The 27,095-nt window shown below is 36.6% G+C and overlaps 1 protein-coding gene across 5 annotated transcripts in view; it reads right to left on the reverse strand.

Moving 5' to 3' along the window:
- TENT2 (terminal nucleotidyltransferase 2) overlaps window positions 1-27,095 on the reverse strand; it is a 41,014-nt gene that overhangs the window by 13,700 nt on the left and 219 nt on the right. For 2 of the 5 annotated variants that reach the window (XM_084304917.1, XM_084304921.1), the window contains exons 2-12: window positions 26,256-26,330; window positions 25,341-25,532; window positions 24,907-25,026; window positions 21,913-22,150; window positions 20,872-20,986; window positions 20,670-20,761; window positions 19,197-19,263; window positions 13,385-13,454; window positions 11,548-11,624; window positions 9,039-9,167; window positions 5,044-5,087 (exon numbers count right to left, since the gene is read on the reverse strand). In XM_084304917.1, the coding sequence (XP_084161043.1) occupies window positions 5,044-5,087; window positions 9,039-9,167; window positions 11,548-11,624; window positions 13,385-13,454; window positions 19,197-19,263; window positions 20,670-20,761; window positions 20,872-20,986; window positions 21,913-22,150; window positions 24,907-25,026; window positions 25,341-25,507 (1,119 nt within the window). In that variant the 5' untranslated portion in view covers window positions 25,508-25,532; window positions 26,256-26,330. Of the gene's footprint in view, window positions 1-5,043; window positions 5,088-9,038; window positions 9,168-11,547; window positions 11,625-13,384; window positions 13,455-19,196; window positions 19,264-20,669; window positions 20,762-20,871; window positions 20,987-21,912; window positions 22,151-24,906; window positions 25,027-25,340; window positions 25,533-26,251; window positions 26,331-26,977; window positions 27,076-27,095 lie in introns of all 5 variants that reach the window. The other 3 variants (XM_084304918.1, XM_084304920.1, XM_084304919.1) reach the window with 3 other exon arrangements.

Genomic DNA, 27,095 nt, shown 5'->3' on the forward strand with positions numbered 1-27,095 from the left:
AAAATCCACAAGAAGTTGTAGAAGAGTCACAAAAAATTATTTTAGTATCCGTAGTTTAACAGCTCATGAGGAAACGGAGATAAAGGAAAAAGAGTAATGAGAACAAGGGCTATTGGCCTCTAACAATGTAAAACAAATACAATGAAATTACTGTAACAGACATCTACTAACACTAGTAAGTGAATGTTTGGAGGTAGCAGACATTTTTTGAAAATGAACACAAGATTTCTTTTACATTCAAATGCCTGAGAACTTCTCTACTACAAGAAGAATCTGTAAGTACAATGAACTTGGCATTCTGAGAAGAAAAGCTACATTATGGGACATTATTTTTCAGAATAAGCTATTTTCTTTAGCATTAGCTTAGAGGATGTTGCTTTTTCTTAGCAAGATTGACATTAAGTATCTTTTACTTGCATTTTTATATATGACTTAGTTTGCATTGATGTTTGCACACCATTTGAATAATGAAAAAATTATTCATGTGGTAACAGCTATACCAACAGCAAAAGTCAATATATCAAATATTATTGTAATAAAACATAAGGCTAAAGATTAGAAGTACATGTATGCCTCTGTGTGCACGCATGCATCCAGAAAAGAAGAATAAAGCTATTTCATGTAGCATTTTATCCAAGTAAATTTTTTCAGTAAAGTTTGCTCACAATTAATGGAAAATTAAATTACTACACTTTGCAGCATTTCAAAGGCTGATGTTGATACAAGCATACTCCAAATGAAAGAATTTTTCAGGATATTCAATTCAATGTTTCCTCAAGGAATTTAGAGCTGACCAAAACTCATGTAAGCACCAGTGTTGTAAACTTGAAAGGCTGCTTCGTTGAAGCGTACAACATTTCAAAGATTCCTACCCAGAGCAGAAAAGATAGAATTCCTAAACTTAAATTGATTGCTCTTTTCTAAATCCTCATCTAGCAACTAGGATTAAAACTGTACTCCAGAAAGCTAAAATTACAATGTTTAAAAAAATAAATCTGTTCAAAATTAAGTTTACTTTCATGATAACTACAATTCTAAGTTTCACTGTGAATATTAAGTACATTCGCTTTACATAGGTTAAGCGAATCAAAGCTCTTCTTACTCAGAGTGTCTGCCTTCAAAAAAACCCATACTATACTACGTAAGTGTTCTAGTAAAAATTAAAGTTACAGTCTACAGCAGTCAGTCGTTACAAGAAAATCATAGTTTTAAAGATGTATGCAGTTATAAGTAATTCTCGTCTATCCTCTTGCTTTAGTAGTTATACCAATCCATGGAAATGAATTTCTGGAAAGCATTACTGAAACTACTTTTTAGGAAGAAAATATTTTTTGCATTAACTTGAATTACCTAAAGCAAAATGTTACTTACACGTTTAAGTACACTGTAAATCATATTAGTCAACTATTTTATTTATTTTTATTTTTCAACATTGCAGGTTGCTGATCACAACACATAGAAGAGAAAAATGTATTTAATCTTTCTAAAACACTGCATGTTTGTTATGGAGGGAACTTATTACCAGATTTTTACAGATAAAACCACATTATTTAAATTGTTTAAAATTAAGAAAGGGCATGGCGAAGATTTCATGGCAATTTCATGGCACCTATTGTAGACCAGGGGTGGTGGTACTTTTCTTGCTACCAAAGGGACTTGGAGAATAACTAAATTAACAGTATAAAGCATAAATTATAGATACTACACATAATGGGGGTTGTTAATAAAACAAATATAAGTCATCCTTCAAACTAGCTTGGCTTCCAGTAGGCCTTCCCTGTATTTTTTCCTCTTCTTAACTTGTTCTAGGAAGCAAGAAATTCAGCTTCTTTTAAAATTTGTCCTTCATTTGTCTGCCGTATCTTTGCCTCATGACATGTTAAGAAATGGAAAAAAAATTCAGGATCTGATTGAGAAATAAATAACCAATCTCCATTATTTCAAAATATTCAAGGAAAAAGAGATTCCAAATCCTTTTTTTTTTTTTTGCTAGATCTTCAGTTAGATTGGCTGCTTACTCAATGAAACACCAGCATTCAGCAACATGCTTCATATTGCATAGCTTGGTAACGCATACACGTATTCATGTTTCTACCTTACACACTAGAAAGGGACAGAAGTATGTACCCAAAAAAAAAAAAAAAACCTAAAAATCAAGATATTCAAATGAAAAATAAGCTTAATTCCAACTGTCCAACATTCTTCCTTCAAAAAAAAATTAGTGGTAAATTTACATCAGCATATATTGCCATTGTTGGTAGGTGTCTATATTCAAGCACATAAAATACCCTTCCCTAGTCTTAGGAATGATCATTTAACTCAAGTTTACACTTCAAGAAAGTGCAGCTCAAAGGGGAGAAGCAAATGTTATCTGTCCAAAGTCTGTCTTTCATGCATGAAACAGTTATAGTAAGCACCATCTACCCCATCCCTTTGGGAGTGATCTTGCTGCTTGTCAAACTGATGCAGCAGAAACAAGTGTGTGCTCACAACCCAGAGCACCTGCAAAAACCCACCTCCTTCTTGATTTAAGCTGATATGCCAGACTGCTCTGGAGCACTGCGGACTCACAGGCACATTGCCTTCTGACACTCAGTTACAGCAATGTTTACCCCTAGCAAACATGCAGGCAAAAGGACCAGAAGTAGTAACTAAGTAAGCCATCAGAGGTTTTACAGAGATCATCTGTGAAAATCTTAACTCAGAGGTGAGTTTTGCATGAGCTTCAGAAAGGAACAATGCTTTTTGTGGGCTACTGTCATCTATCCCATCTGGCTGGGCAGCCAGGAAGCTCTAGAATTCAACTCCATGCCTGATATGCTCCAGCACTCCCTCTGAGTGTTGCAAAGCAACAGCTTGGTGCCAGCTGGAGACTACCCCATGGCAACAGAATGCACAGGTGGGCAGATCTGGTGTCTCTCCGGGACTTCTCACCCTTCACATCTATGATAGTGATGCACTGAGTCACAGAATTTGCCTTTTGTTTCTTGTTCAATCTAAGTGTGTCTATTTCACATGGCACCTATAATCTACAGCAGTTTCCTTCAAAGCAGTTTCCTTCAAAGCGCAGAAGTATTTTCAGGCTGCAGAAAGAGCTGCAAGCGTGATTTTCAAAGAAAAACAGATTGTAAGTAGGGTGGTTTCTTTCAGAAGGACAGAAATGGTATTTCTGTGTTAGAATGGAGACACAGGTTTGATCAGCTACAACCACAAGAAAAACATATGGTTTCTTAGGAAACTGGGATTTACCCATGCTTTATAATTATTACTGCAACAACAAGACCAAAATCATTTTTTTGATTTTGTGTACTTCTCATTTTAAAATTCTTCACAGTATCAGTTTTCAAAAGTTGTAGCTTCACAACACATTTTACATACTTCATTATATTACCAATGGAGAGAGTAGATAAAAGTGTATTTGCAAATTTCTAGCATCGCTTTTTTAACTTAATCCACAGCTCTGATTTATTTTTACAATACCTATGTACAAAACATTGTTAATTTATTACTTATTCTACAGCATTCAGTTCATTCTCCAGAGGCAAAATAACTAACAAAAAATTATGCTGAAACAGCATAAAAACACTATTCTTACAGCAGTGGTCTTGAAACACAACAATCTCCAAGTGATTTACCACTTTTACAGATGAAATCTTCTTTTTAGTGCAAACTTGGATTTTTCAAACTTATGGTATTTTATATACTTTCGCCTTAATCACTTAAACCATTAATGTTTGTAAAGTACTGTAAAGGCATTTATGCAGTTCAAACTACAAATATAAATATTTGAATTATTATTACAGAGTAAATGTTACTATTCTTGCAGTTGTTTTCTTTAAATTACACGCCACACAAACTTAAAATACTACAGCACATAACATTTATGCAAATAAAATTACTAAATTTAGTTATTAAATGAAACAAACCAACAGATAAAGCTAAATGTACAAGAAATGAAAAGCAGCTTCAAATAGTTTTTAGTACTTCTTTCAACAATGAAGAGATTAAAAGGTATAAGGTTACGAAATAGGAATAAAACTGCAGTTAACTATAGCTCAAAGCCTTCTGCATCTTGATTACCCTAATTATCCAATATGGTTGACACCTATTTTCTCCCTGATGTACAGTGTCATCAAATATTCCCATTTGAGAATTATAGGAAATATATGCAAAAAAAGAGTGGATTTCAGACACTACCTCAGCACAGTTATCAACTACAATAAAAAAAAAAAAAAAAAAACCACCTAGTTGGGGATACCAAGCCATAATAACTATGAATAAAGAAAAGTGTAAAATGTGACATGTGAGAGGAAATGTAAGGAGGAAGGAATAAGGAATTTCTTTGAATTATAGCACAGGACTATTCAGCAACAGTTCTTTTGTTCTCAAACACGTGTTTAAGAGAGTAGCTGTTATTTCTAGGTAGTCTTTTTTAGATGAAAGCTCACTAATTACAGTTCTAATTCTGCAGTGCATCAAAGCATACAAATTCACCAAGTTCTCTGGAAAACTGTGGAGTATGATCTGAACATAGTAACAACGTCCCCAAAAGGTGTTTTCTTGTTTGGGCTTCAGTCCAATTTTGTGAGGTTTCGAAAGCCTCCTAGTAAACGTTTACTCTGAAACCTAAAATAGCAGGCAACTCATCAGCTATTAGAAGGCATGGAAATCTGAAATACCACCACTGGATTTCTTATAAATTCCCAAAAAACACCACTACTTAACTTATAAAGAAATAACAATCAGAAAGTTACAGATTACAGAGGGATGTTTTCAGCCCAGCATAAATAGGATCGGGTCAGCAGTTGTCATTTTCTCACTGTGTGAAACCTTTTCATGTAAAGCAAACTGTTTCCATTAAAGAAATGATCAAAAGCAGCATATAACCTTTTTCACACTTATTTAATGTATTGATGACTACGCTTACAGACCGTTTAACTTAACCCATTACAGATACTTAAAAATTCATATATTTTAGATAAGCAGTTTACTACATATGTATATTTGCTATATATGTATATGAAATTCATAAGAAACACTTACTGGGTAATTTTTTTGGAGGGATGGAAGGATGGGTTCAGGTAGAGCTATAAAAAAAAAGTTCAAAGTTGCTGTGATTCATGTAATTCACAAGAAACAATATCATATCAATTACACCAAAGGGTTGGACTGAAATTCCATCATTTAGAAAGATCTACTATGAACTTCATTTTCATACATTTCATAAAGTAGAAGTTACTCTACAAATATTTCTATTACTACAATTTGTATGTAGTAGTACAGGGAGTTAATTCAACTAAGGGAAGCTCTTACTGTGATACTTCTATCTGTAGAAGACAGAAAAGATTCTACAACAGCTGGGTACTACTTGACTTTTAAAATTCACATTCATTCACGTTTATAAGAAACTCACTGAGATTCCCTAAAAAGCATATCATAGCTTCACTTCCTGCCTACCTACATCTAATAGGATTCTGTTGCAGCATAGAACTGCATACATACACATTCTTCAGCAGCTAAGTATTATCTATCACTCCAAAAAGTCTCCAAAAATGACTTAAAGATAAAACACCCACCATGCTTAGTAGCCGTTCATAGCAAAATCCACGTTAAATACATAAACACATTTTAATGCTGTTACCTGGTCTACTAAATGGCAAACAGGATATGAAAGTCATACAGACAATAATGACACTAATGAACACAAAATAAACAATTTTAACTTTTATGAAAGTCATGAACCAGGAAAACATATATTGCATGATAAAAATAAAAGGGAAAAAAATTATCTCACAGGTCTGATGGTGCTACAGACAGAAAAAGTACCCATATCCCACTCAAGTCTTAGAGCACCTACAGAACTGCTGGAACACTCCTTGCACTAAAGCTTTAACATCACTTCATCAGAATATCTTTTTAGACAGTTGGTCTACATCATCCACTAGGGAAAATGAAAATTAAGTTCACCACACAGGACTTTGACTTGGGACCTAATTCAACCTTCAAACAAGGTCTCAAAGAGAATGAGATGTTAAAGAATCTTTCTTCCATAGGAACTAAGAAATAGAATAGTAGAATTCTCAGAACATGCTTTGGATATCTTCAAAGAGTATAATATATTAACTAGCAGGATTGCTAAGAATACGATCAGCTACTTTAATAATCATTTAACTTTGTTTGTGGGTGTTCAGAATTATGAAAGAGCATCTTATAAGACATTGGATATTTTCTAATTCATTGCTACAATGAAAGAAAAGGTAATGAGATCTGGACAATATGAGTAATCAAGCTGTATCATCTGGCTCTGCATAATATACTAAGAGGATGGAATTATGGGGAAGAGTTAACCACCTACCACTAGCATTTGCCACGTGAGTTTTTCTTTTCCTGCTTTACAAGACTGTTGGGCCTGTTACACGGAGGAAAGTTCACGCACAAGACATCGATGTAGCTACAAAATAAACTCAAGCCATGGTCACAAATCTTCTGCATGAGCATGAGAACATGGAAATGGATTAAGAAGTAAAAGAAAGTGATTTGCCTGGAGAAGATGGGGACACTATTTATTGCTAAATAAAGTTCTTATTGTTGTTTATTTCCTTGACCAGTACCATCAACAAAAACCTTATTAGAAAACTGTATGGCTGACACACAGGCTGCTTTCCATAGTATCACATGCATGTAGCAAAAGTGGAAAAAAAAAATAACCATGTTTAGATGACACTTCCCCAACCTTTTCTAAGCAGAAAAGACTGATGAAACATAGGTAAAAAGGCTCCCCTTTGGTCTGTACTGTTACTGCTGATACTTCCTAGGCAGCTGACTGATCACACGCAGATTTGAATGAAAAGAATTATTCAAACTTTTTTTTCTTCCCCAGAGAGCTGTGGCAGCTGCCACAAATGACTATAGCAAATGCCCTCATGCTTGCAGAATTGTTAACATTATGGCAAGCCTACACATTTACACTTGCTTGTAACACCTACTCTCTTCCTTTGTGCATTACTTTGATCCAGTAATGGGCTATTCATGACTGCACACAGCACACAATACAAGAAATCCCTCACTCCCCATCAGTCCCCAGAGTTTCTGCAATACACTGAAAATAAATTTGGAGAATAAATTTCAAAATTAAAAGCCCAGTTTCTACTCAAATTGTAATACCAACTATTAAGTGCTTATCAAGTCATCAACAAGATGTTTGCTAATTGCTAGACCATGTAAAGATACTTTTCACTTCTGCTTCACGTTTGCATCCCAGAGTAGCTCCCAACATTTTAAATTCTGTATCTAATAATTTCTTTGGCCTTTTTAAGTTGACTATCATCTCACCTCCTCTAAATCAACCACTAGCTTTTTTTTGTTTGTTTCTGTTAAGGATCTATATAGAAGTATTCAGTTGCTAATACTATGGTTTCAGAGCTGTGACAACACTTTCTTTTCTTTCCACAGAAACAAAAGAATCTATGGAATTCCACCACATCAGATGTGAAGAAAACGTCACAGAGAAAACAACACGGTCACAAGACAGACTTGCTTATATCCCTGGGATTGGTACGTTAATAATATGCACATGGTACGGGCTTCGAAGAGTTCAAAAGTAAGTCAGCCAACTGGATGGCAAACACACAAAACACCCTCCTAGGTCCTCTACTACAGATACTGTTCATTGAAAGAAAGCCACCAGCTTGAGTCAACTATCATAAAAAAAACCTTCCACCCCAGCAAAGAGTGGGTGTAGTGTCATCTTGAAACTAATAAATAGTTGGCTACCCACTCTACAGGGAGTATTTTCATTCCAGGCCAAACAAGCTGTCAGAGGAACTAGGCATTGCATCTTTCCATCTCATTTAAAACAAACAAACAAACAAACAAAAAAACAAAGAAAACACAACCACCACCACCACAAAAACCTACACAAACGGATAAAGAAAATTCTAAATAAAATGAGAGCATATGCAATTCGTCCACAAATATTATCATAAAATGTTAAAAGTCAGTTCTTACTAAAATATTAGGAAAAGAACAATCAGGACATTACAAAAATAATAAGAAAAAAGATGTAGAACTGACATAAGCAACAAGATACAGAGGCTACTCGTGAACTAACATGAATTAAGAAAAAAGAAAATAGGTCTAGGGGCATACTGCTACATCAGATGTGCTCTTCAGGGGTTTCTTGCCTTCCTTTCTGAAATCACTCATCTCCCAAATAAGCAATCAAGAAACTCATACTGAGCTAAGTGATTTCATGCATGTCTCCTTAAGTCTCAAACAAGAATTGAAAACTGCAAAATTACAAAAGTGGATTTCCTCTAATGAAAGAAAGTGATGAGGGATAAGCTCATTTCTATCTATTCCTCAGGAATATTTCTGGGCTGAATGACTTTGTTGAATTCTCAGCAGGGATCCTTGGCCTTCCTGCTCCATACAGGCGTTCAATGTTTCCATATGTTGAAGTCACAAGAAAAGATATTGCCCCTAGCAGTCCAATATCCTAACTTCTAGTGGTCTTCAACATCAATCACCTCATATAAGTCAGTAATCAGAAGAAAATCTAACTACATGGTAGTGCACTCTTGTATATACACATCCTCCTCACATTCAGTTCTTCACTCGTCAGAACATGGAAAAATGATCCCACAGTATTCTTCCCTTCGAATTTTCTTGTCAAATTCCCAAGTTCCCAAATTAAAAAAAAAAAAAAAAAAGTTATTTTCATGCTTAAGCCTTTTTAACACAGGCACATTTTTTGTTAGCTGGAGCTTGAGTTTATTTTATAGTTACACAGTGTTCTGCAAGTACATCGACTTTTTCTTTTTTCTTTGGAAGCTGGTAATTGCCTCCTAGGAAGAGGTCCACTTTTTATATAAAAAAGCATCACTAAGGAAATGAGTAAAAAACACATAGCTTTCAGATTTTTTTTTTTGTGTGTGTGTGGAAGATCATTTCTAGCAGTGTTTCATTTTATTAAAGAAGAAAACTATTCAAATGTAAACTCAAAAAAGGACAGTGTTAACATGCAAAAACATACTTACTCTGTAAATAGTGCAAAACCATCAACACCAGACTGTAGCTGCTTAAAGTACCACGACTGGCATCATTTATGTCATGAAAACTCGCCCACTTCTTAACAACCAGTACTAATGGACGAACTCTTTTCTCAACTGTAAATAAAATAAATACTTCTCAAAAAAGGGCATGTTTAGACAGAAATAAATCAGTTTTTGTTCCTTCATCAACATGATACTCTTCTTGTATTCTAAGGTTACTTTTTGCAAACTGTTACAGGATTTACTTAATTATTCTACAACTACTATCTATTTCATAGAAGTCACAAAAAACATTTGTATTTGAAAAACAGACGTTCAAGTACTCAGATCCATAGATACCCAGCATAACCCCTGTAATTGCCAAAACTAGGCACATCTGTCAATGTAGCAGTGTCACATTCTACTTCCACGTTGTCCCCAGTTCACTGCACAAATTCTCTGAATTAATTTGGTGCCAGGAAAGACCAAAGCTTTTTTTTTTTTTTTTTTTAATTTAGATTATATAAACTATGAAGGCAGGGAAATGAATTTTGACTGGAGGAGACAGAGCTCATTTTTTAAGTTTTCCTTGGAGGCCATGAAAGTGGTAATCACTTAATCACTGCATCCAAACATTAATTTTAAATTGCCTTGGCCTAAGTAGCTTTTATTCCCCCCCCCCCCCCCCTTACACCAATTCATGCAGCATGAGAAACAAGCAAGAGAAGCTAGAAGCCTTTGCTCACTTCCAGAGCTACAACACCATTAGCATATGTAAGACTTGGTGGGAAGAGTCCTGTGACTGCTGTGCTGTCATAGACAGTCCTAGGCTCTTCAGGAAGGCCAGGCAGGGCAGCCACTGTCTGTAATGGAGAGCCTGAGCTGAATGGAGCTTGGAATTGGTGATGACATGTCTGAGAGCCTCTGGGTAGTGAAGAACAGACAAGCAAATAAAGCAGATTTATTCTGGGAGTCTACTATAGACCAGCCAGAATAACAACACCAATGAATTACTCTGTGAGGAATTAAGGGATGTCTCTAGATCAGATGTACTTGTCCATATGAGTGACTTCAACTTGCCAGACATCAACTCTGAATATCACATAGTTGATACCAAGAGGCCCAAGAGATTCCTAAAACACCTTGATGATAACTTCTTGATACAGGCAAGGAATAGGAAAGGTGCCCTCCTAGATTTGTGGCTTGTGAACATAAGAGGATATCATGGGTGAAGTGGCAATTGGCAGTCATCTTGGCCACAATGACCATGAAGCAGTTTAAAATGCTTGGTGATAGCACGAAAACCATCAGCAAAACCTCAGCCCTGGGTATGGGGAGAGCACAGTGCTGGCTGCTTTTTATGCGTCATTGCTTAAGAGTACTGGAGCAGGCAATTTAAAAATGTTTGGAGTCAAGCAGGTGGGGCAGAAGGCCAGCTTGACTGAGCAGGCATCTTCTTCTAGAGGTTAGGTAGAAAAAGAAACACCTGGATTCTCTTGTGCCCTCCAGTGATTTGCTGAGAGGAAAAAGGAAAATCCATGGCAGAAGCTAGAAACACCAGCCTTTGAGTTGTTGACATAACCTCTAATCTATAATCATGAATGGCAAATGTTGTTTTCCTACCCATAGAATGGGTAGAAATCCCTTCCTAGGCATATGCCTTCCTGGATATATGAGGAAATTATAGTCAAATAACTTACGCAGGACAAGTTGCAGACCCTCACAGTAAAGTGAATATGGGATACTGAAATGTCTCTGTTTGAAATCTTACTCAAAATTAACTAGTAAATGTACTGATAGCTGACAGCATCCTACCCTAAAGAGGAAAGAGTTCCTGTATGTGAAAACTGAATGTCCTGGTAAAAGAAATGCACGTGACCTAGAAAAATTAGACTGAAGTCTGCTCCTTATGCATTTATCTGCCAGATAAAACTGTGATGCCAAGTAAGAAAAACATAGCTTAGGTAAGTTCTTAATACTGCTCCTTTAGAAACCTATTTTATAATCTTTTCCTGAAAAACTACCTCCTGAGGAGACACAACCGAGTATTGTTTTGGGGGTAAGTATAAAAACTGAAGCTGTATTTTTGATTTTTCCAAAGAAAGACTCTGTAAGAGCATACAACCACACACACCTACCAGTGGCTGTCAAGGAAACAAAAGGGAAGTATACAATGATGTACATGTATTTGATTCTTTTCCTCTTCCTCTCCCTCATCTATAGAAAACAGAAGCAGCCCTCATAACAGATATGTGGACCTTAATATGAAGAATCTTTGTTATCTTGTGAATATTATACTATTCAATGAAAAACATACATAGCTGATATATCAGTTTAATCCATATATTTAGAGTGAGCAACAAGAAGTTAGATGAAACCTAATATAGCTAATATGGTAATTTAATATAGTACCTTAATATATTTGACTGAATTTTAGCAGTTTATCAATACCAAAACACTAATTTTAAAAAGTATAAAAAGTTTATAGAAATAAGAAAATAAATTAGACACTTACTGTATGCATAGGTTCTCAGAAGGAATGTATTTCTTATTCCCACAATATTGTTTACATTCAAGTCAAACTCCACACCACTATCGGGAACAAGAAAAAAGAATCAAGTGTGATGGTATTCAGTTCCAAAGTATTTATCACCTACTATTACCTGTTACTATTGCCCTTTACCTACCAAGTGACAGAGGTGGAAAAACACAACTTAAAGATGATAATGTTTTAAAAGCTTCCACAAGTAGTACTTGTCTGCAAGCAGTTAAAATTATCTGCTCTGTCTGCAGTAGTTATTTGTAGACTTGAATTCCATTATTATTAAAATGCAGCAGTAATTTTTATATGATGAATAAATGTAGACAGAAACGTAGACCATAGTAGACCAATACAACTTAATGTATTAACTAGTAGTTGGAATTTTAACAAATCTCTCAAATAGAATTACAACACATGATTTACTACAGACAACATCTGGTATCAGGAAGAATTCTCTGAAGTATTAATTCAGCAAACCATGACAGTGAATTGAAAAGGATACAAAACTAGAAGAGGTCAAAATGTAAGAATCTCTTTTTTGCTATGATTGCTAGAGATAATCAGCAGACACTTTGAAATGAAGACTCTTATTAGAAAATGGGGCATGCTTTGGGCTGGGGGAAAGGGGAAGCCACTTATGAATTTTAACTGTTTCAGGAGTACTTATTTTTTAATAAGTTCCATATTGTTAACAGCAAAAAATAAGGCAAACAAACATTACCTATTTTATCAGTTCAAAAATGAAATTTTAATTGCTTATAGATATTAATTACTCTCAGTACTCAAGATGCTACGTTAAATTCATAGTTTATAAGCTGCTACAACATTTTAACTTGCAAAGAGAAGAGCCTATTATTGACAAAGCAGTAGATATCGATGTTTCCATTTTACATATCCAGGCCTCATTCACATAGCCTTTGTCTGTCTGAACATTCCTTTGGATTTTCTTGAACTACTACTATAAGAGCATGCTATCAGTGCATATGGACTTGCAAATGTTTAGTTTGCTCAAATATTCTCTGACCTAATCAAAGTATTCCATGACCTTTCACCAAACAATACATATCTTCATTGCTCCAGTCTTTCACCTTGGCCTCTGGGACCTAAGAAACCTGAAAGCTGCTAGCAAAGACAGAGGCAAAGAAGGCATTCAGTACCTCAGCCCTTTCACTATCCTGTGTAACCAGGTCCCCCATCTCAGTCAGCACTGAGCTCACATTTTCCCTAGTCTTTATTTTGACAAGGATGTACTTAATCATGCAATGGATGTAAAAGGCAACAACTTCTTTAAATTCCATTTGGGTTTTAGCTTTAACAGCTTAATCCCTGGATACTCAGGCAAAGTCTCTGTATCCCTCCCAGGTCATCTATCCTTACTTCCACCTTCTCTGGACTTTTGTGTCTGAGTTCTGCTAGGAGTTCCTTGTTCATCTACAAGGCCTCTTGGCACTTTTCCATGACTTCTTCTTTGTTGAAATGCACTGCTATTGAGCTTGGAAAAGATGATCCTTGAATACTAACTAATTTTGTTGGGCCCCTCTTCCTTCCAGGGCTCTATCAATAAAATAGAAATAAATGATGTCCTACTATTAATTCACATCACAGAAACTACATTAGGTGCTTCAGGCTATCAAGTAATACTCTGACTGTCCCTGCACTAGCTTTATACTAGCTGTATAAATTTGCAATTCAACTAAAATACAACACAAAAAAAACAAAGACTTCAGTGGAATTACTCATATAGAGAGCACATATATAGAGTACTTCCATGTGTCAGTGTCCAAGAATTTGTGTGGAGCAGAGTACTTGCCTGACTTTATCCCTGAATTTCACTATTGGCACTTTTGCTCGAATTAGCTGAGGTCGTTCAATGTAGCATGCTGAAAAGGAGAAAAAAAAAAAAAACAAATTAAGTTTCATGCAAGATACTTATATTAAAAAAGATTCTACGTGAAATGAAACTGATGATCTATGGCAAATAGCAGCTTATTAAATTTAACAAAAATATTCTCCAAAGGGCTGGACTGAAGTAAGTAACCTTTAGCAACTGTAGCGGCAGTGTTATCTAGGAAAGAGTGTAAAAAAGCACTAAACATCAGAGAAAAAGATTTGTGGAAATTTTATCTTCAGGAAGTATATTCAATAAATTTGAACATATGGAATGCCTTTGACAAGAAGTACTTTAGTTATAATAGAAATTATTATTTTTTATTATAATTTTTACAACAGAATAATTAAGAGATCACAGAGAAGGGAGCAAGAGCATACCTATCCAAGGTGGCCAGATGCCTGCATTATGTCACGTATAGCAAGAGGCACATTTTCAGCTGCACATTTTTAATTGCATATAATTTGCTTACTGTTGAAATTATGCATCTTACTAATCAAAAATACTAACTGTATATAACAATGTTATGTAACATAACTACCTTCACGATGCACTATTTATGCTTAAAACTTCACTTAAGCTGTTTCTTTGGCTAATAGAGTACGTAACAAGAAAAAACTTTTCCTATCAAATTAATCCTGAACACAAGGAATTGGATTTGCAGCCAAGACATTGGTTTCCACCAAAGATGTGATAAGCTTTATTTACCTTTCATGTTAATAGAAATAGGACATGCAATAAATTCATGGTCCCAGGACTGCACCTCAGATGGTTATTCTCACAGTATCAAAACACACGCTCAATGCCAAACTACCAAAACCTACTAAGCTCTGCCAGATCCAACCAGTGCCACCAAATGCATCTTTGCATTTCACTACTTGAAACTGCTGCATCAGTCATATTATCTGTGATTTACCAGTTCTCCACAGTATCTCAGACTACACTTACAGTTACCCATATACTACATTATACTACAGTTACCCATAATCTCAAGTAAGAAATGGCTGAAGATGACAATGGAAAAGAAAATCTTTAGTTCAAATGGCACAAACTTGGGCAAAAAGTACAGTTTTAGTAACTTCTTACACTGCAAATTCTAGGTCCATTTGTATTTGACCATAGATAACTTTAGATGATACGTTCAGGTTTGTTGAAACACTACTGTGTAATATTCAATTATAACAAGTTTTACTTTTTTTTTTATGGGGGAGCTTTCTGAGAATGTTTTATGTATATATGTATACATATTTGGAAAAATTGACCTGAAGTAATCCTTTACTTGGGATTCAAATGCCTTGTATGATCCTAAGCAACACACAAGGAGACACCAAAACAAAAAAGAATGCATCTTACTAACTCAGTAATTTTATAGGAGGACATACAGCTGGTATTTGAGAGGAACTCTGATCTATATTCACTGAATGTACCATGTAGTACAACTTAAACAAATGTCCCCTATTTCCAGCTGTACCTGAAGACGTCCAAACATCTCTCCTATAACATCCCAGAACACTTTTAATGCAAAGCTATAGAGCTCTGTCTTCTTTCCTTTCATTACCAAATTTAAGATAAAGATGCCCAACACATAGCCTATGGGAGACAACTGTGAGCATCTACATACATATCACAGCTATTTAACTTAACTCACTATAATCGTTCTCAAGAACCCTTCAGATATTAACTGGATTCGTTCTAGCGGCAATCCACTTCAAAACACATCCTTGTCTGCAAGTGCCTCCCAACACTTGACAGGTACTCATGTCAAATTAGTTGGCTAAGAAAAATAAAAAGCCAGTCCAATCTGTTTCCCAAGAGTCAAACAGAGCAAAATATGACAAAAGGTGCCCGATGTTTTACCCTCAGTGCCTGGCTCTGATGACACTGGTAACAGAATCTCTACTGTACATAAACAGTAGATTGCTTCTTCCCTGGTATGGACAGACAGAATGGACAATTTTGAAATATAGGGGGAATGGACAGAGAATGAAGGGTCCTTTATTTTTTAAACAGAATGTTCTTCTTTCCATGTAAGAGTTGGAAAACAAAGACTTATGTCTATACCATCACTAAAAATGTCATATTCTCACCTATGTGTAAAATCCTTCAAGGCAATTGATATGAGTTCAAGTTCTCTCGATTCTCCTAGTTGCTATGTTCCTCACTAGAAAACAGCTAAGTGGATTCCACTCTGATACTCTCAACACTACTGCACCTTTTTGTAAAGCTTAGAGAAAGTGGGCTCTTTATTATTTATTTAGGTATAAATACCAGTCAACCCAGTATTGGTAAATTGCTGTTAAAATGAATCCTGTCTGGACTGGATAAAGCTAAAGAGAGTAGCCAACTTGTGGTGGTTCAGATTGTACTCCCTTCAATACATTGTAACTGCTGTCACCCCAAATTCACTTTCCACATTCCTAAGAGAGTGGTTTTTACATGCAGTCCTGGGGATGTTAGCCAGTATTACAAAAATAGATATATGCAGGCATCTGAACAAATATATCTACAAATTACAAATCTATCATATGCCATGTACTCCACTACTCTTTGAAATTAAAGATAAATTGCTGCTTTCCTTATATGTCTGTGCTCTAGTAGAAACACAATACCTAACTCTGAGACCAAAATGTCATAAAGTATCAGTAAGTATCAGAAGCATTCTCTTGCTTTACTCTGCACCTTGAGTGTTTAAAAAAAAAGAACAGGTCGTGATTCTAGTCCATACTCCAAATGCAGAGTGAAAACACAAACTATTGCTCTCAAGATTTGAAATACGATGGCCTTGAGATCCTTGCTTACACTTGTTACCTTTCGCAAGTTCAAATTCAAATAAACTGGAGTTTAGATACATTTTCAATCCGATTCCCAAACCACTTGACTGAAACACTGATTGAAAAATCACAGTTAACTATATAAAAGATAAAAAAGACACAAAGTTCTGAAAATGCTTCAACTAAAAGAGACGTAAGAAGTTGAAAAAGAGATAGATCTAATCAACACTCAGAGTATTTCCTAATTATCAATCAGTAATGGAATTACAGTGAAGTAGAAAAATCACATTTTTATAGCCTTCATTTTGGAACGTACAGGAACATCATAGCACAGGATGAAAGAAGGAAGTTAGGAGAAGCACAGCTAGAAAAACTTCTTCCACATTTCTAAACTATAATGGTCTAGGAAAAGGCTTAAAAGAAAAAAAAGCTTAGAACATTATCCATTTCACAAATATTGCCTTACAAAAAATATATTCTTTCATCCCTTTAACTCCTTACAAAACCAGATCAAAACCTTAGTTTTAAGCAACATTTCCCCACCCCTTAATTTCTCTTAAAACCTGGCATATTTAGTTCGCTTTCATGTTTCGCCTATTTTTTTTTCTGCTCCTTATTGGTTAGCAAGCAATAAGTTTAATGGCAACTCACGCAGTTGAGAGCATGATGAAGTCTTTCCTCCACCAAAATGAGAAAGAACTACTTAACTACTGTGGTCAAAGAAGGATTACATTAAGATAAGGCAGCATCACAAGTATTAGCTAGACACAACTTAACAATAATGATCAGAAGAAACTTCATACCTTCCTTGTTGTTAAACAGCACATGCAGTAAAAGACAGGGCATTGTTCAAGTGAAACTGCAGTTCTTAAAGAAGTTTTGTACAGACGGATCTTACATTTGTTTTTACACAGTACTGGCATATGTGTACTCATGCTATCCCTTTGAAGGCTGCAAAACTAGAATTCTGGCTGAAGTTGAAGCACTGGTTCAGAAGTATTACAATTTCTGTATGCTTTTTCTTTAAATATAAGTAGAGGTAGACCCCACCTTTAGTGGTTAAGTGGAACTTGACTTCTGAAGACAGTAAAGGTAAGAAATTACTTTAAAAAAATCAGTCCTATTAAAACAAACAAAACCTTAGCCAGTCTGGAGCTGACGATGAACAGACATTTCTAAGCACATCAAGCTTGACACTACAAACCCGTAGAAGTGCCAACAGGACAACACTGAAGCATACTGCTAATATTGCCTCCCCAGAGGTAAAGAAAAAGCATATGAATCCATTAGCTTCTGAAGTCTAGCCTGGGGGGAAAAAAAAAAAAAAATCTCTCCCCAAATCCCATAAACTATTTTGCAATTGTAGATGACAGCAATTATATTTTGTCTCATTAAAATAACTGGCAAACCTCTGTTTCAGAAGCAGTAAACCTCAGCATAGTTGAGAAGTTTGTAAATGAATTAAATCCAAATGGAAAGATGCATATTGAAAAAATTTCATTTCAAATCAGGTGAATATTTTAAATGACTTTAAACTATCAGCTCTATGCAGAGAACACTCATAAAGAAACACAAGGATGGATGGCTAGATACAGGAACTCCTGCCCATAATGATGTTAAAGTTATGATCATCTCGATCTAAGAGATCTACATATCACAACTGACAAAATCAGAAGGAAAAAGAATATCAGAAGTGTTTTGTCTTGCCTAACCTCCCATTGAAGAGCTGGATTAAATGAAGTTCACTGAAGGTACTCACAAGGCAAAAGGGAATTAAGAATACAGCCAAAATGCGTAATGGCAGAAAAAAAACACTTCAGGGATTGCTCCCCCATGACAGAGATGCCTTTCTGTTACTGGTACTCCCTGGCAAACAGGCTTGAATGTCTAGAACTCTCACACTGAGCACCATATATATATTTTTTTTAAGTGATAGTTTATTTAGATGCACTCTTCCCGGTCTCTAAAACCACCGCTATTTTATCACTGTGTTTCTCAGCACTGGAAATTACTTGTATCTTAAGCATACCAGATTAAGTTCTAGACTGGTTACAGAAAAAGATCAATATACAACAGCAAAAAGTCATTAAATATCAGATGCTTTTACTGAGACAGATGTGATCAGTCTCTTCTCAAGAGAGATGTTGACATGTGGGCATACACACCTGCCAGTAAAGAAATGTTGAAGTCTGCAGAGAAATTTATGGTTTGTTCCTCTTGCCATTGCAGACTGTTCAGAAGAGCAGTATATGAAACGGCATCAAAGAATGTATCACAAGCCTAAGAACTAGGGGGACACAGCCATTGATAATAAAATGACAGGATCTTTTACAATTCAAAGAACTGGACAAAATCCTCTTTGAAGTAGGAGGCTTTCACTTTTAAGTCAAGAGCTACCTCCTGAGAATTTTTCATCTGAAGGCAGTCTAAACAACTTATAAGAACAATGAATTGACCTGTTTCTACTGAACGTGCTAGTACTGACAACGTTTAAATTCTCTTCACTAGGTACAAAAGTTAACTATTTCACTGGATCAAGGCTCAAAATAGTTTTACACAGCCTACCGCAAGTGGTATCTTACTTTACAAATTCTTAACAGTACTGTCCACAGGAAGGCACTAATTCTAAAAGAATAGTAATAATTCACTAACAGGCACTTCCCAAAAACAAATCCACTCATCCTGCCTCCAACTCCTTCAGTTGTGGACCATGACTCAAAAATTATTTGAGATCCTACCCATACTTGAAGTCTACTAGTTTGGAGGGCAATGCTTAGGTTTTTCTATCGGTACCATCATACAAGGTAAGTAATGATTTACTAAGTATTTTAAACTTTGCTCCAAACAATATTGTGATAAGATGGTAGACAACAGGCAAGTACATCAAGTAATTCTAACTGTGCATCAAAACTTCTTCCAAAATTGCCTATAGTCTTACCACCTCATTGTAGCTTGGAACTTACAAAGTTTAGTACTGAAGAGTTTTTGGACTAAGCTGAGCACATGCCTTGCTTCTGTCTTCTGATTTACCTGAAATATAATACTAAAGTTAAAGAAAGACACTGCTATCTCTCATTTAAATGTTCCTTATTCTTATACAATAAGCATGACTTTACTTTTCAAATTAAAACAACTACCAGTTCTCAAAGTAAGACACAAACATGCACACCAACACATTCCTCAGTCTACATACAAATTTAATGTGGAAAAAGCCAGACAGAACAATTCATATCTAACATGCAAAGTAACTATCAGACATCCACAAACTATAGAACTTGACGGAGAACTAGCCTTACTTATACAAAAATGTAGTAATTCCTTTCCTGCCTCCTATTTGGTGTTCTAATTATTTTAAAATTATGTTCTAAGGTTTTTTTGTTCCATCAATACTCTCAATTCCATCAATTCTCTCAAAAACTCTCTTACAAAGATACTTAAATATTTTGCAGATCAAATTTCTTCTTACGCCTGCTCACTAAAATCAGTGTCTAAGAGTCTAAATAATAAAATAAAGTTGTTCCTGCATCTAAAATGAGTTAGAGTTCTTTAAACAACTTTCTTCATGATCTTGGCAACCTCCTTGTGTTTTGTTATGCTTTGTCCACTTGTGAAATGACAAGACAATACTTATTTTTGGAATGTTCTTTTGGGTAAAAGGGTTTATAGGGTTAACTTACTAACTGCAATGTTATCGGAGCCATAATCCATAGCTATCACCAGCGCAGAAATATGTTATTAAATCAGAAGAACTTGATTGTTTATCCTCATTTTAGAAGCTTTCTTTATAAAAGCACATACATTTTAAAAAGTTATTGAATATGATGTGGTTAAGTTATTAGAGAGTACACCTAACAAAAAGTCTTTGTTCCAGTTATAAATATATTAGAATTAGAATCATAGAATGCTTTGGATTTGAAGAGACCTTACAGATCACCCAGTTCCAACCCCTTGCCATGGGCAGGAACACCTCCCACCAGACCAGGTCGCCCAAAGCCCCATCCAGCCTGGCCTTGAGCACTTCCAGAGATGGGGCATCCACAGCTTCTCTGGGGCACCTGTGCCAGGGCCTCACCACCCTCTGAGTAATGAATTTCTTCCTTATATCTAATCTAAACCTACCCTCTTTTAGTTTAAAGCCATTTTCCGTTGTCCTATCCCTGCACTCCAAGAGTACCTCCCCAGCTTTCCTGCAGGTCCCCTTTAGGCACAGGAAGGCCACTAGAAGGTCTCCCCAGAGCCTTCTCTTCTCCAGGCTGAACAGCCTCAACTCCCTCAGCCTGTCCTCATAGGCTCATAGGCTCCAGTCCCTATTATCAGTATAGTGGCCCTCCTCTGGGCTCTTTCTAGTAAGTCCATGTCCTTGTTATGCTGGGAGCCCTAAAGCTGAATGCAGCACTCCAGGTGGGGTCTCACAAGAGCAGAGTAAAATTACTTACTGGTTCATCTTTAACCACCAAGCATAAGTCACCATCACTGCTACGAGTTCCAAATCCATTCAGTGATGACCCAACCAAAAAGAGTCTGCTCTCTGTAACAAGAGAACCACAGATTAAAACCTGATGTGACATGTCAAAGTTTAGAGGAAAGAACTGTGAATATCAACAGTGCTGAGACAAATAATAAGTAATCAAAACATACGTGGAAAAATTCGCTGGATCTCCCTCTGGATTCCTATTCTGCAGAGCTCTTTTTTGTTCAAATCACAGGTCTGTTGCTGACATACTTGAAATAACTCCAAAACCTGTTGACTTAACTTGACACACATTCAAAAAGTAAAGATAAAGGAAGTGAACATTCTTTACTGTTGCCATTATAAGAAACAGAAAACTGAATTTGAATAAAAAGCCCAGCATTGTTTCACGTTATCTGTTCTGTAGTGTGGAGTTTTAGTTTTCTTGAATTCATCCTGAACACTTCCCCAGAAGAAATTTCTGTGAATTTTTTACATTTAAATTTGTTCCATCTGCTTTAAAATGTCTACCCACAAGAAATAATTGTTGTCCCAACAGTATCTGCAACCTTTTCTGCAAATAAATAGTAGAAGACTGGAAATATGTTCTGCTGACTATAATGTCAACTGTTTTCCTACCAGTAACTGGGACAACAGTGAACACTAAAACTGACTTATGTTTTCTTCATTTTTTTACCCAACGTAAACCATTACAGAAGTGATTAGACAGACATTTACTGATTCTCTTTAACAGCACCACTGGCATATACTATGATCAGACATACATACTAAAATCTTCTGTCACGTTGGGCAGATAAAATATTAAGACTGATTAGCCACAAGCCTTTTTCTTTCTTCATAAAAAAGAGCTCATCTCCCATTGCTTAATTATTTTCATCAGGATTCTCCTTGCCCTGAAGTCCTTGATAAATGCACCATCCCTCCAATTTCTACTGTTTCTGGAGCAGATATAGATTTCCTTAGATCAACATGAAAATCAAAAAGCACAGGCAAACAACATGCCTACCCCCAGAAATGCTTCAAATGCCTAGGACTTAGCTGCCTAGAGGCAGCTACATTTTTGATACTCCTTCTAATGGCAGCTCAGCAGTAGAGACCACAAGACACCACCAAAGAACCCTGATGAAATGTGAATGGCCTCCCTCAGCAATATCAGACCCCACCTACAGAGAAGATAGATGTCAAACACAGGCATAGAAAGAGATTACCTTATCTTTGGCCACAGGAAGTGTGATTTCTGTAACAGATGAAGAATCTTGCAATGGAGGGACACATGCAGTTACATCTGGTAGGTAACGTGTAAACAGTGGAGAAGTGGAGCTTGGAAAGGAGCATGTAGGTTCTTCTGGTAAAGGCACTACTTGGTTAACTATAGTTGTTTCACAATGAAGTGAATCAAACCGCTGTCGTTTGGTATCATACGGAACACTTTGATCACTTAGTCTCCTGAAGAAAAAAAAAGAAAAAAGAGACAGTAATTCCTCTATCTTGCCAGCTCCAGCCTACGACTAAAGAGTAGTTAGTGCAAAGTACAAATACTAATGGTTAAATGATGTGACTATTTCACTAAAATCAAGTGTTATTCTACAGAACAAAAAGCATGCCCATCCTAGATATTAGGTGAAATAAACCTGAAACAGGAAGAGAGAACACACAACTGCAAAAGTGCAGCTACAACTGAAGTGAACTGACACAACTACCACTGCAAAAGTATTTATATTAACTTTGAAATTAAATAGCAAATTCAGTCAATCAGGACAGCTAAAAAAGATCAGTGCTAGTCATACTATTTTTGTGACCAACTACTTCTTTTATATAAAAAAAGACATATACAGACTATTTAAATGTACTTTTCTTTAAACTGAAATCAACAGAAGTGCAGTGAGAAGTTTTGTGAATTCTGAATACCCCCTGATGAATATGGTAAGTTCAGTAGGGGAGAGGTGAGAAAAAGAAAGGTATCAGAATAGTCACTCAAAACGTAGCATTTGTCTATTTATGCTTGAATAGACAAATAGTTCCTGTATATAGGCAGGAGAATGTGTAATCCAGGCAAAATAAGACCACTATTCTTTTGACCTAACAATTCTACTAAGTCACACATGCCGTAATGTCTCATTTTGAAACACAAACTTGTGTTTCTTCATTAACTCATTTGTGATAGGAATTCACGTACCTTGTAAGACACACAGCAATCTTATTACAGACAGCCCTTTGGAAACCAAACCCTTCATTAAGGAAAAGTTATAATGAGAGCTGATCAATGGTTGAATACTGTGGTCTATCCATAATAAAGTGAATGAGAGAATAATCATGTTGTGCTTATATGTCAAGTACTGCATATAAGCTTACTAGTACGAGGTTGTTCACAAATTTTAAAAAAGTGAAATCCAATGTTCATATGTATCAATGAATTAGTTACTTATAAAACTACAAGTCTGAGAGAAGTTTTGCTAACATTACCTACACTTGGCCTGAAAGGAACTTGCAGCATAATGCTAAGTCAAAACACAAAATTGTTTCAGTTTATTTTAACTGAACAGAACTTACATCACTGATCTTCAGCAAAAAATACCTTAAGAGGAGTTGACTCATGATCTACGGATTAACTAGTGGATTGCAAAGGTCTTAACATAGCATAGCTTTCCATAAGCCAGGCTAGTCAAGAAAAAAAAAAAAATCACGCATGCACCAGGAAATTCTTTAGTTTGTGGGATGCCTATATACTCAATTGTAATTTAACTCCGTGTTTTCAATTTTACTTAATTGTTCTTAAGTATGTTAAATATGGTAGAGAAACAGCATACAAGAAATAATTATGAAGATAAAGTTTCATCCGAAAATAGCTTGTTCACAGAATTAAAAGTTGTGCAAATACGTGTCAACTATTCTTTCTAAAGTCATAAAGCAATATTTTCTAAAACATTAAGCGAAAATAAAAACTCACACTCTTATCTGAAATCCCTCTTCCTGTTGCAGCTGAAGTAACTAAGTTATGTAAATTCACATCACAGAATCACAGAATGGTTTGGGTTAGAAGGAATCTTAAAGACCATACAATTCCAACCCCCCTGCCATGGGCAGAGACACCTCCCACTAGATCAGGTTGCTCAGGGCCCCATCCAGCCTAAAGCCATTCTTCCTTGTCCTATCCCTGCACTCCCTGACAAAAAAGTCCCTCCCCAGCTTTCCTGTAAGACCCCCTTTAGGTACTGAAAGGCCACTGTAAGGTCTTCCCGGAGCCTTCTCTTCTCCAGGCTGAAGAACCCCGACTCCCTCGGCCTGTCTTCATATGAGACTTGACCAACCCTGTGTCCCTCCTCGGGACTCTCTTCATGTCCTTCTTGTTCTGGGGGTCCCAGAGCTGAATGCAGGGCTCCAGGTGGGTCTCACAAGAGCAGAGCAGATGGGCAGAATCACCTCCCTCACCCTGCTGGTCATGCTGCTTTTGATGCAGCCCAGGACTTGGTTGGCTTTCTGGGCTGCAAGCTCACATTGCTAGCTCATGTCAAGCTTCTCTTCAACCAGCACCCCGAGGTCCTTCTCCGCAGGGCAGCTCTCAATACATTCTCTACCCTGACCATATCTGTATTTATCTATCTATAAATACACATTTATATAAATGAACTAAGTCTCTCTCTTATTTGTTTGAAAAGTAGCCATTTTGTTTCCATAAAATTTCTCTTAAAAAAAAACAAAAACAAAAAAACAAACATATATGCTTGAATTTAGCACTTTCTATTTGAAAAATAAAACATTACATAATTAAACAAAAACAGAAGAAATATCTACCGTGTCATCATTCCCCAGAACGCTGAAGAGTTTTAACTTGACAAATTAACAGGAAGGGAACACTCATTTATTGACACAAACCCTACTATAGTCAAGCATACACAGGCTACGATCTGTTTTAGTACTAAAATAAAACACCCAAGTCACAGTTCTGTAAGGTCACAACTGCTGAAAAGAAAAACTACATAAACTAAGTCCCTTATGAAGACTAAAATTTCTCAAAAGCAGATACAAGAATGATTTAAGAGCCATGACACGGCCTGCTTCATCAAAAAGTTTTATTCACTATTCTTGAAACTTCTAACAAAATTCATTTCACACAAAAAAATGGTATTAGACAAGCGTCCTCATAGGTACAGTACAACCATAATTAATCACACGCACCCACACCCACTTCCCCCCCATCTTACTTTCTTCCTCGGAATGACACAGGAGCAGGAGATGTATGTGCTGGACTGCCATTTCCGTAAGTCGATGTCTGTGGCATAACAGCAGTTGCAAGGTTTGCATTCAACAGAGCCCTGGAAAGACTATGGTCCGTAACAGTTAATTCATGTAGCAGCTACTAAAAAGCTTTTTACAAGTTGGTCATATTTTTGTGCATTATCAACTCTCACTATTGCAATGACGTATGTTGTGCAGTACACAACACAGGAGTGCATTAAAACTTGCAAGTCAGTAGCATAAATGATACAGCTCTGCACATGACACCCTTCTATTTTCTACCTAACACAGTTTAATGTTAAAAACACTGAAAAACACCCTCCATTAGCAGAAATTCTTTTAGAACACAGTAGCTGTATATTTCAACTCACTCCCTTATATCAAATCTTACTGTACTTACACAGCATTCTGAATGTTGACCTGAGCTTGAGCAATTTGCTGGTTAGAGAGAAGAGTAGATGGCATATTTATAGGAATCTTGTTGAAAAAAATATTCTGTTGTTGATATTTTGGTGGGAAGGGTGGACAACCCAAGCTGGAGGAATTTCGGAACATGCTCCTTTTCATATGAAGTAAACATGTATCTTTTTACCTACATTCAAAACAAACAAACAAAATTAGGCAACAAATAACTACTAGTTACCTTTTAACCTCTTGGGTTTAAAATTTGGAACTGTTTAGAATATATCTTTATGTACCGCTTAAAAGGATTGTAATTCTGGGTTAGTTTTATCTCCTTTCAGGACAAGATGCAAAAATACTATATTCTCTAAGTTTCACACTTCAGTTGGCAGTTGAAGTTTCTTCAATTGTTTTCTCTTTTAGGTTTCTGTTATATAAGAACCCTGCAAATAAACAAGGTGTGTCACTAGCAAACACAGTTGCTCATGGTTAACCTTAACACCTTGCATAAAACGACTTACCCAGTTAGTGCAAACTCAAACATAAGAGGAAGAAGTTTTAAGAAGTTTTAAATGGAACATTCAGAAGTTGTAAGAGTAACAGCAGTGATTCTGTAATTATTGTACCAAAACCTTTTATCAAACCAATGCTATAATAGCACATATGGAAAAAGTGCTACAGAGTAGTCTAAGTTTAGAGTAATGTAACACTTCTTAAGTTCTCTCAATTATCAATCCGTATGCACATAAATACACTACATACCTGCGCATATATATTATATTTAAACTATATGCACACATGTAATAAAGTGTATTAATAATTATGTTAATAGCCACTCTGTCATACTCTGAAATAGTAATAGCTATAGTAAGAGCTCACTGCTACCACTGTCTCGATGTCTTCTTTCACCTACCGCTGTGAGCTGCTGTTGTGTTCCGACCTCTTCAGACGGCTCCTGCCGTAGCTGCAGGCAGCATTAGCACAGAACCTATGCAAAAATAAGACGAAGGGGTTTATTCGCTCAGCGATGACATGCCTTGCTTCTTGCAGCTCGGGACTCCACGATCCTTGTGGGTCCCTTCCAGCTCGGGGTACTCCGTGATTCCCGTGGTGAGAGCCCACTCCAGTCGACATCTCTTTCTCTCCCCGTCCCTGATGTTTACACGCTGTCTGAACGACGCCTGCGTGCAGCCCCGAACCCACAGCACAGTAGAAAACAGAAACACACACGAAAGTTGTATTAAGGAAGTACAACGTAAGGGTTCCAGCGACAAATTCTTAATTTGTTGAAGGGACCTTTCACGAAAGCAAGTCCCTTAAACTTCCCATTTCTAGCACAGACAGGCGGCTGTTGACACCCCTCCTCTGGTCCCTGGGCACTTCTAAGCCATTCTCTATGGTACACGTAAGGAGTTGGTGGACATAATTAATTAGCATCATCAGCAGAACTGCATCAAAAGTCAGGGTTTCTTATAGCTCTGGGAGCAATAGGTTTTCAACCTTCAAGGTCGTAAACACCCCGAAACGGAAAACAAGCCAAAAGCCACGGCGGGAACATTAAACACAAGCTCCCCCGCCCGCAACCCAAAACTACGCCTGGCTGCCGCCTCACGGCCGCTTCCCGGGCTGAGCTACCTCAGAAGAAAGTCGCAGGGCTCTCCAAAAACGGGCTCCCTCGCGATACGCCTCCGATACCCCTCCTCGGACGGGCACTGCTCCCAGGCGACGGCGTCCTGAGGGGAACAGGCGAGCA

Source organism: Netta rufina, assembly GCF_964035555.1.
Source record: "Netta rufina genome assembly, chromosome: Z".
NCBI lineage: Eukaryota > Metazoa > Chordata > Aves > Anseriformes > Anatidae > Netta > Netta rufina.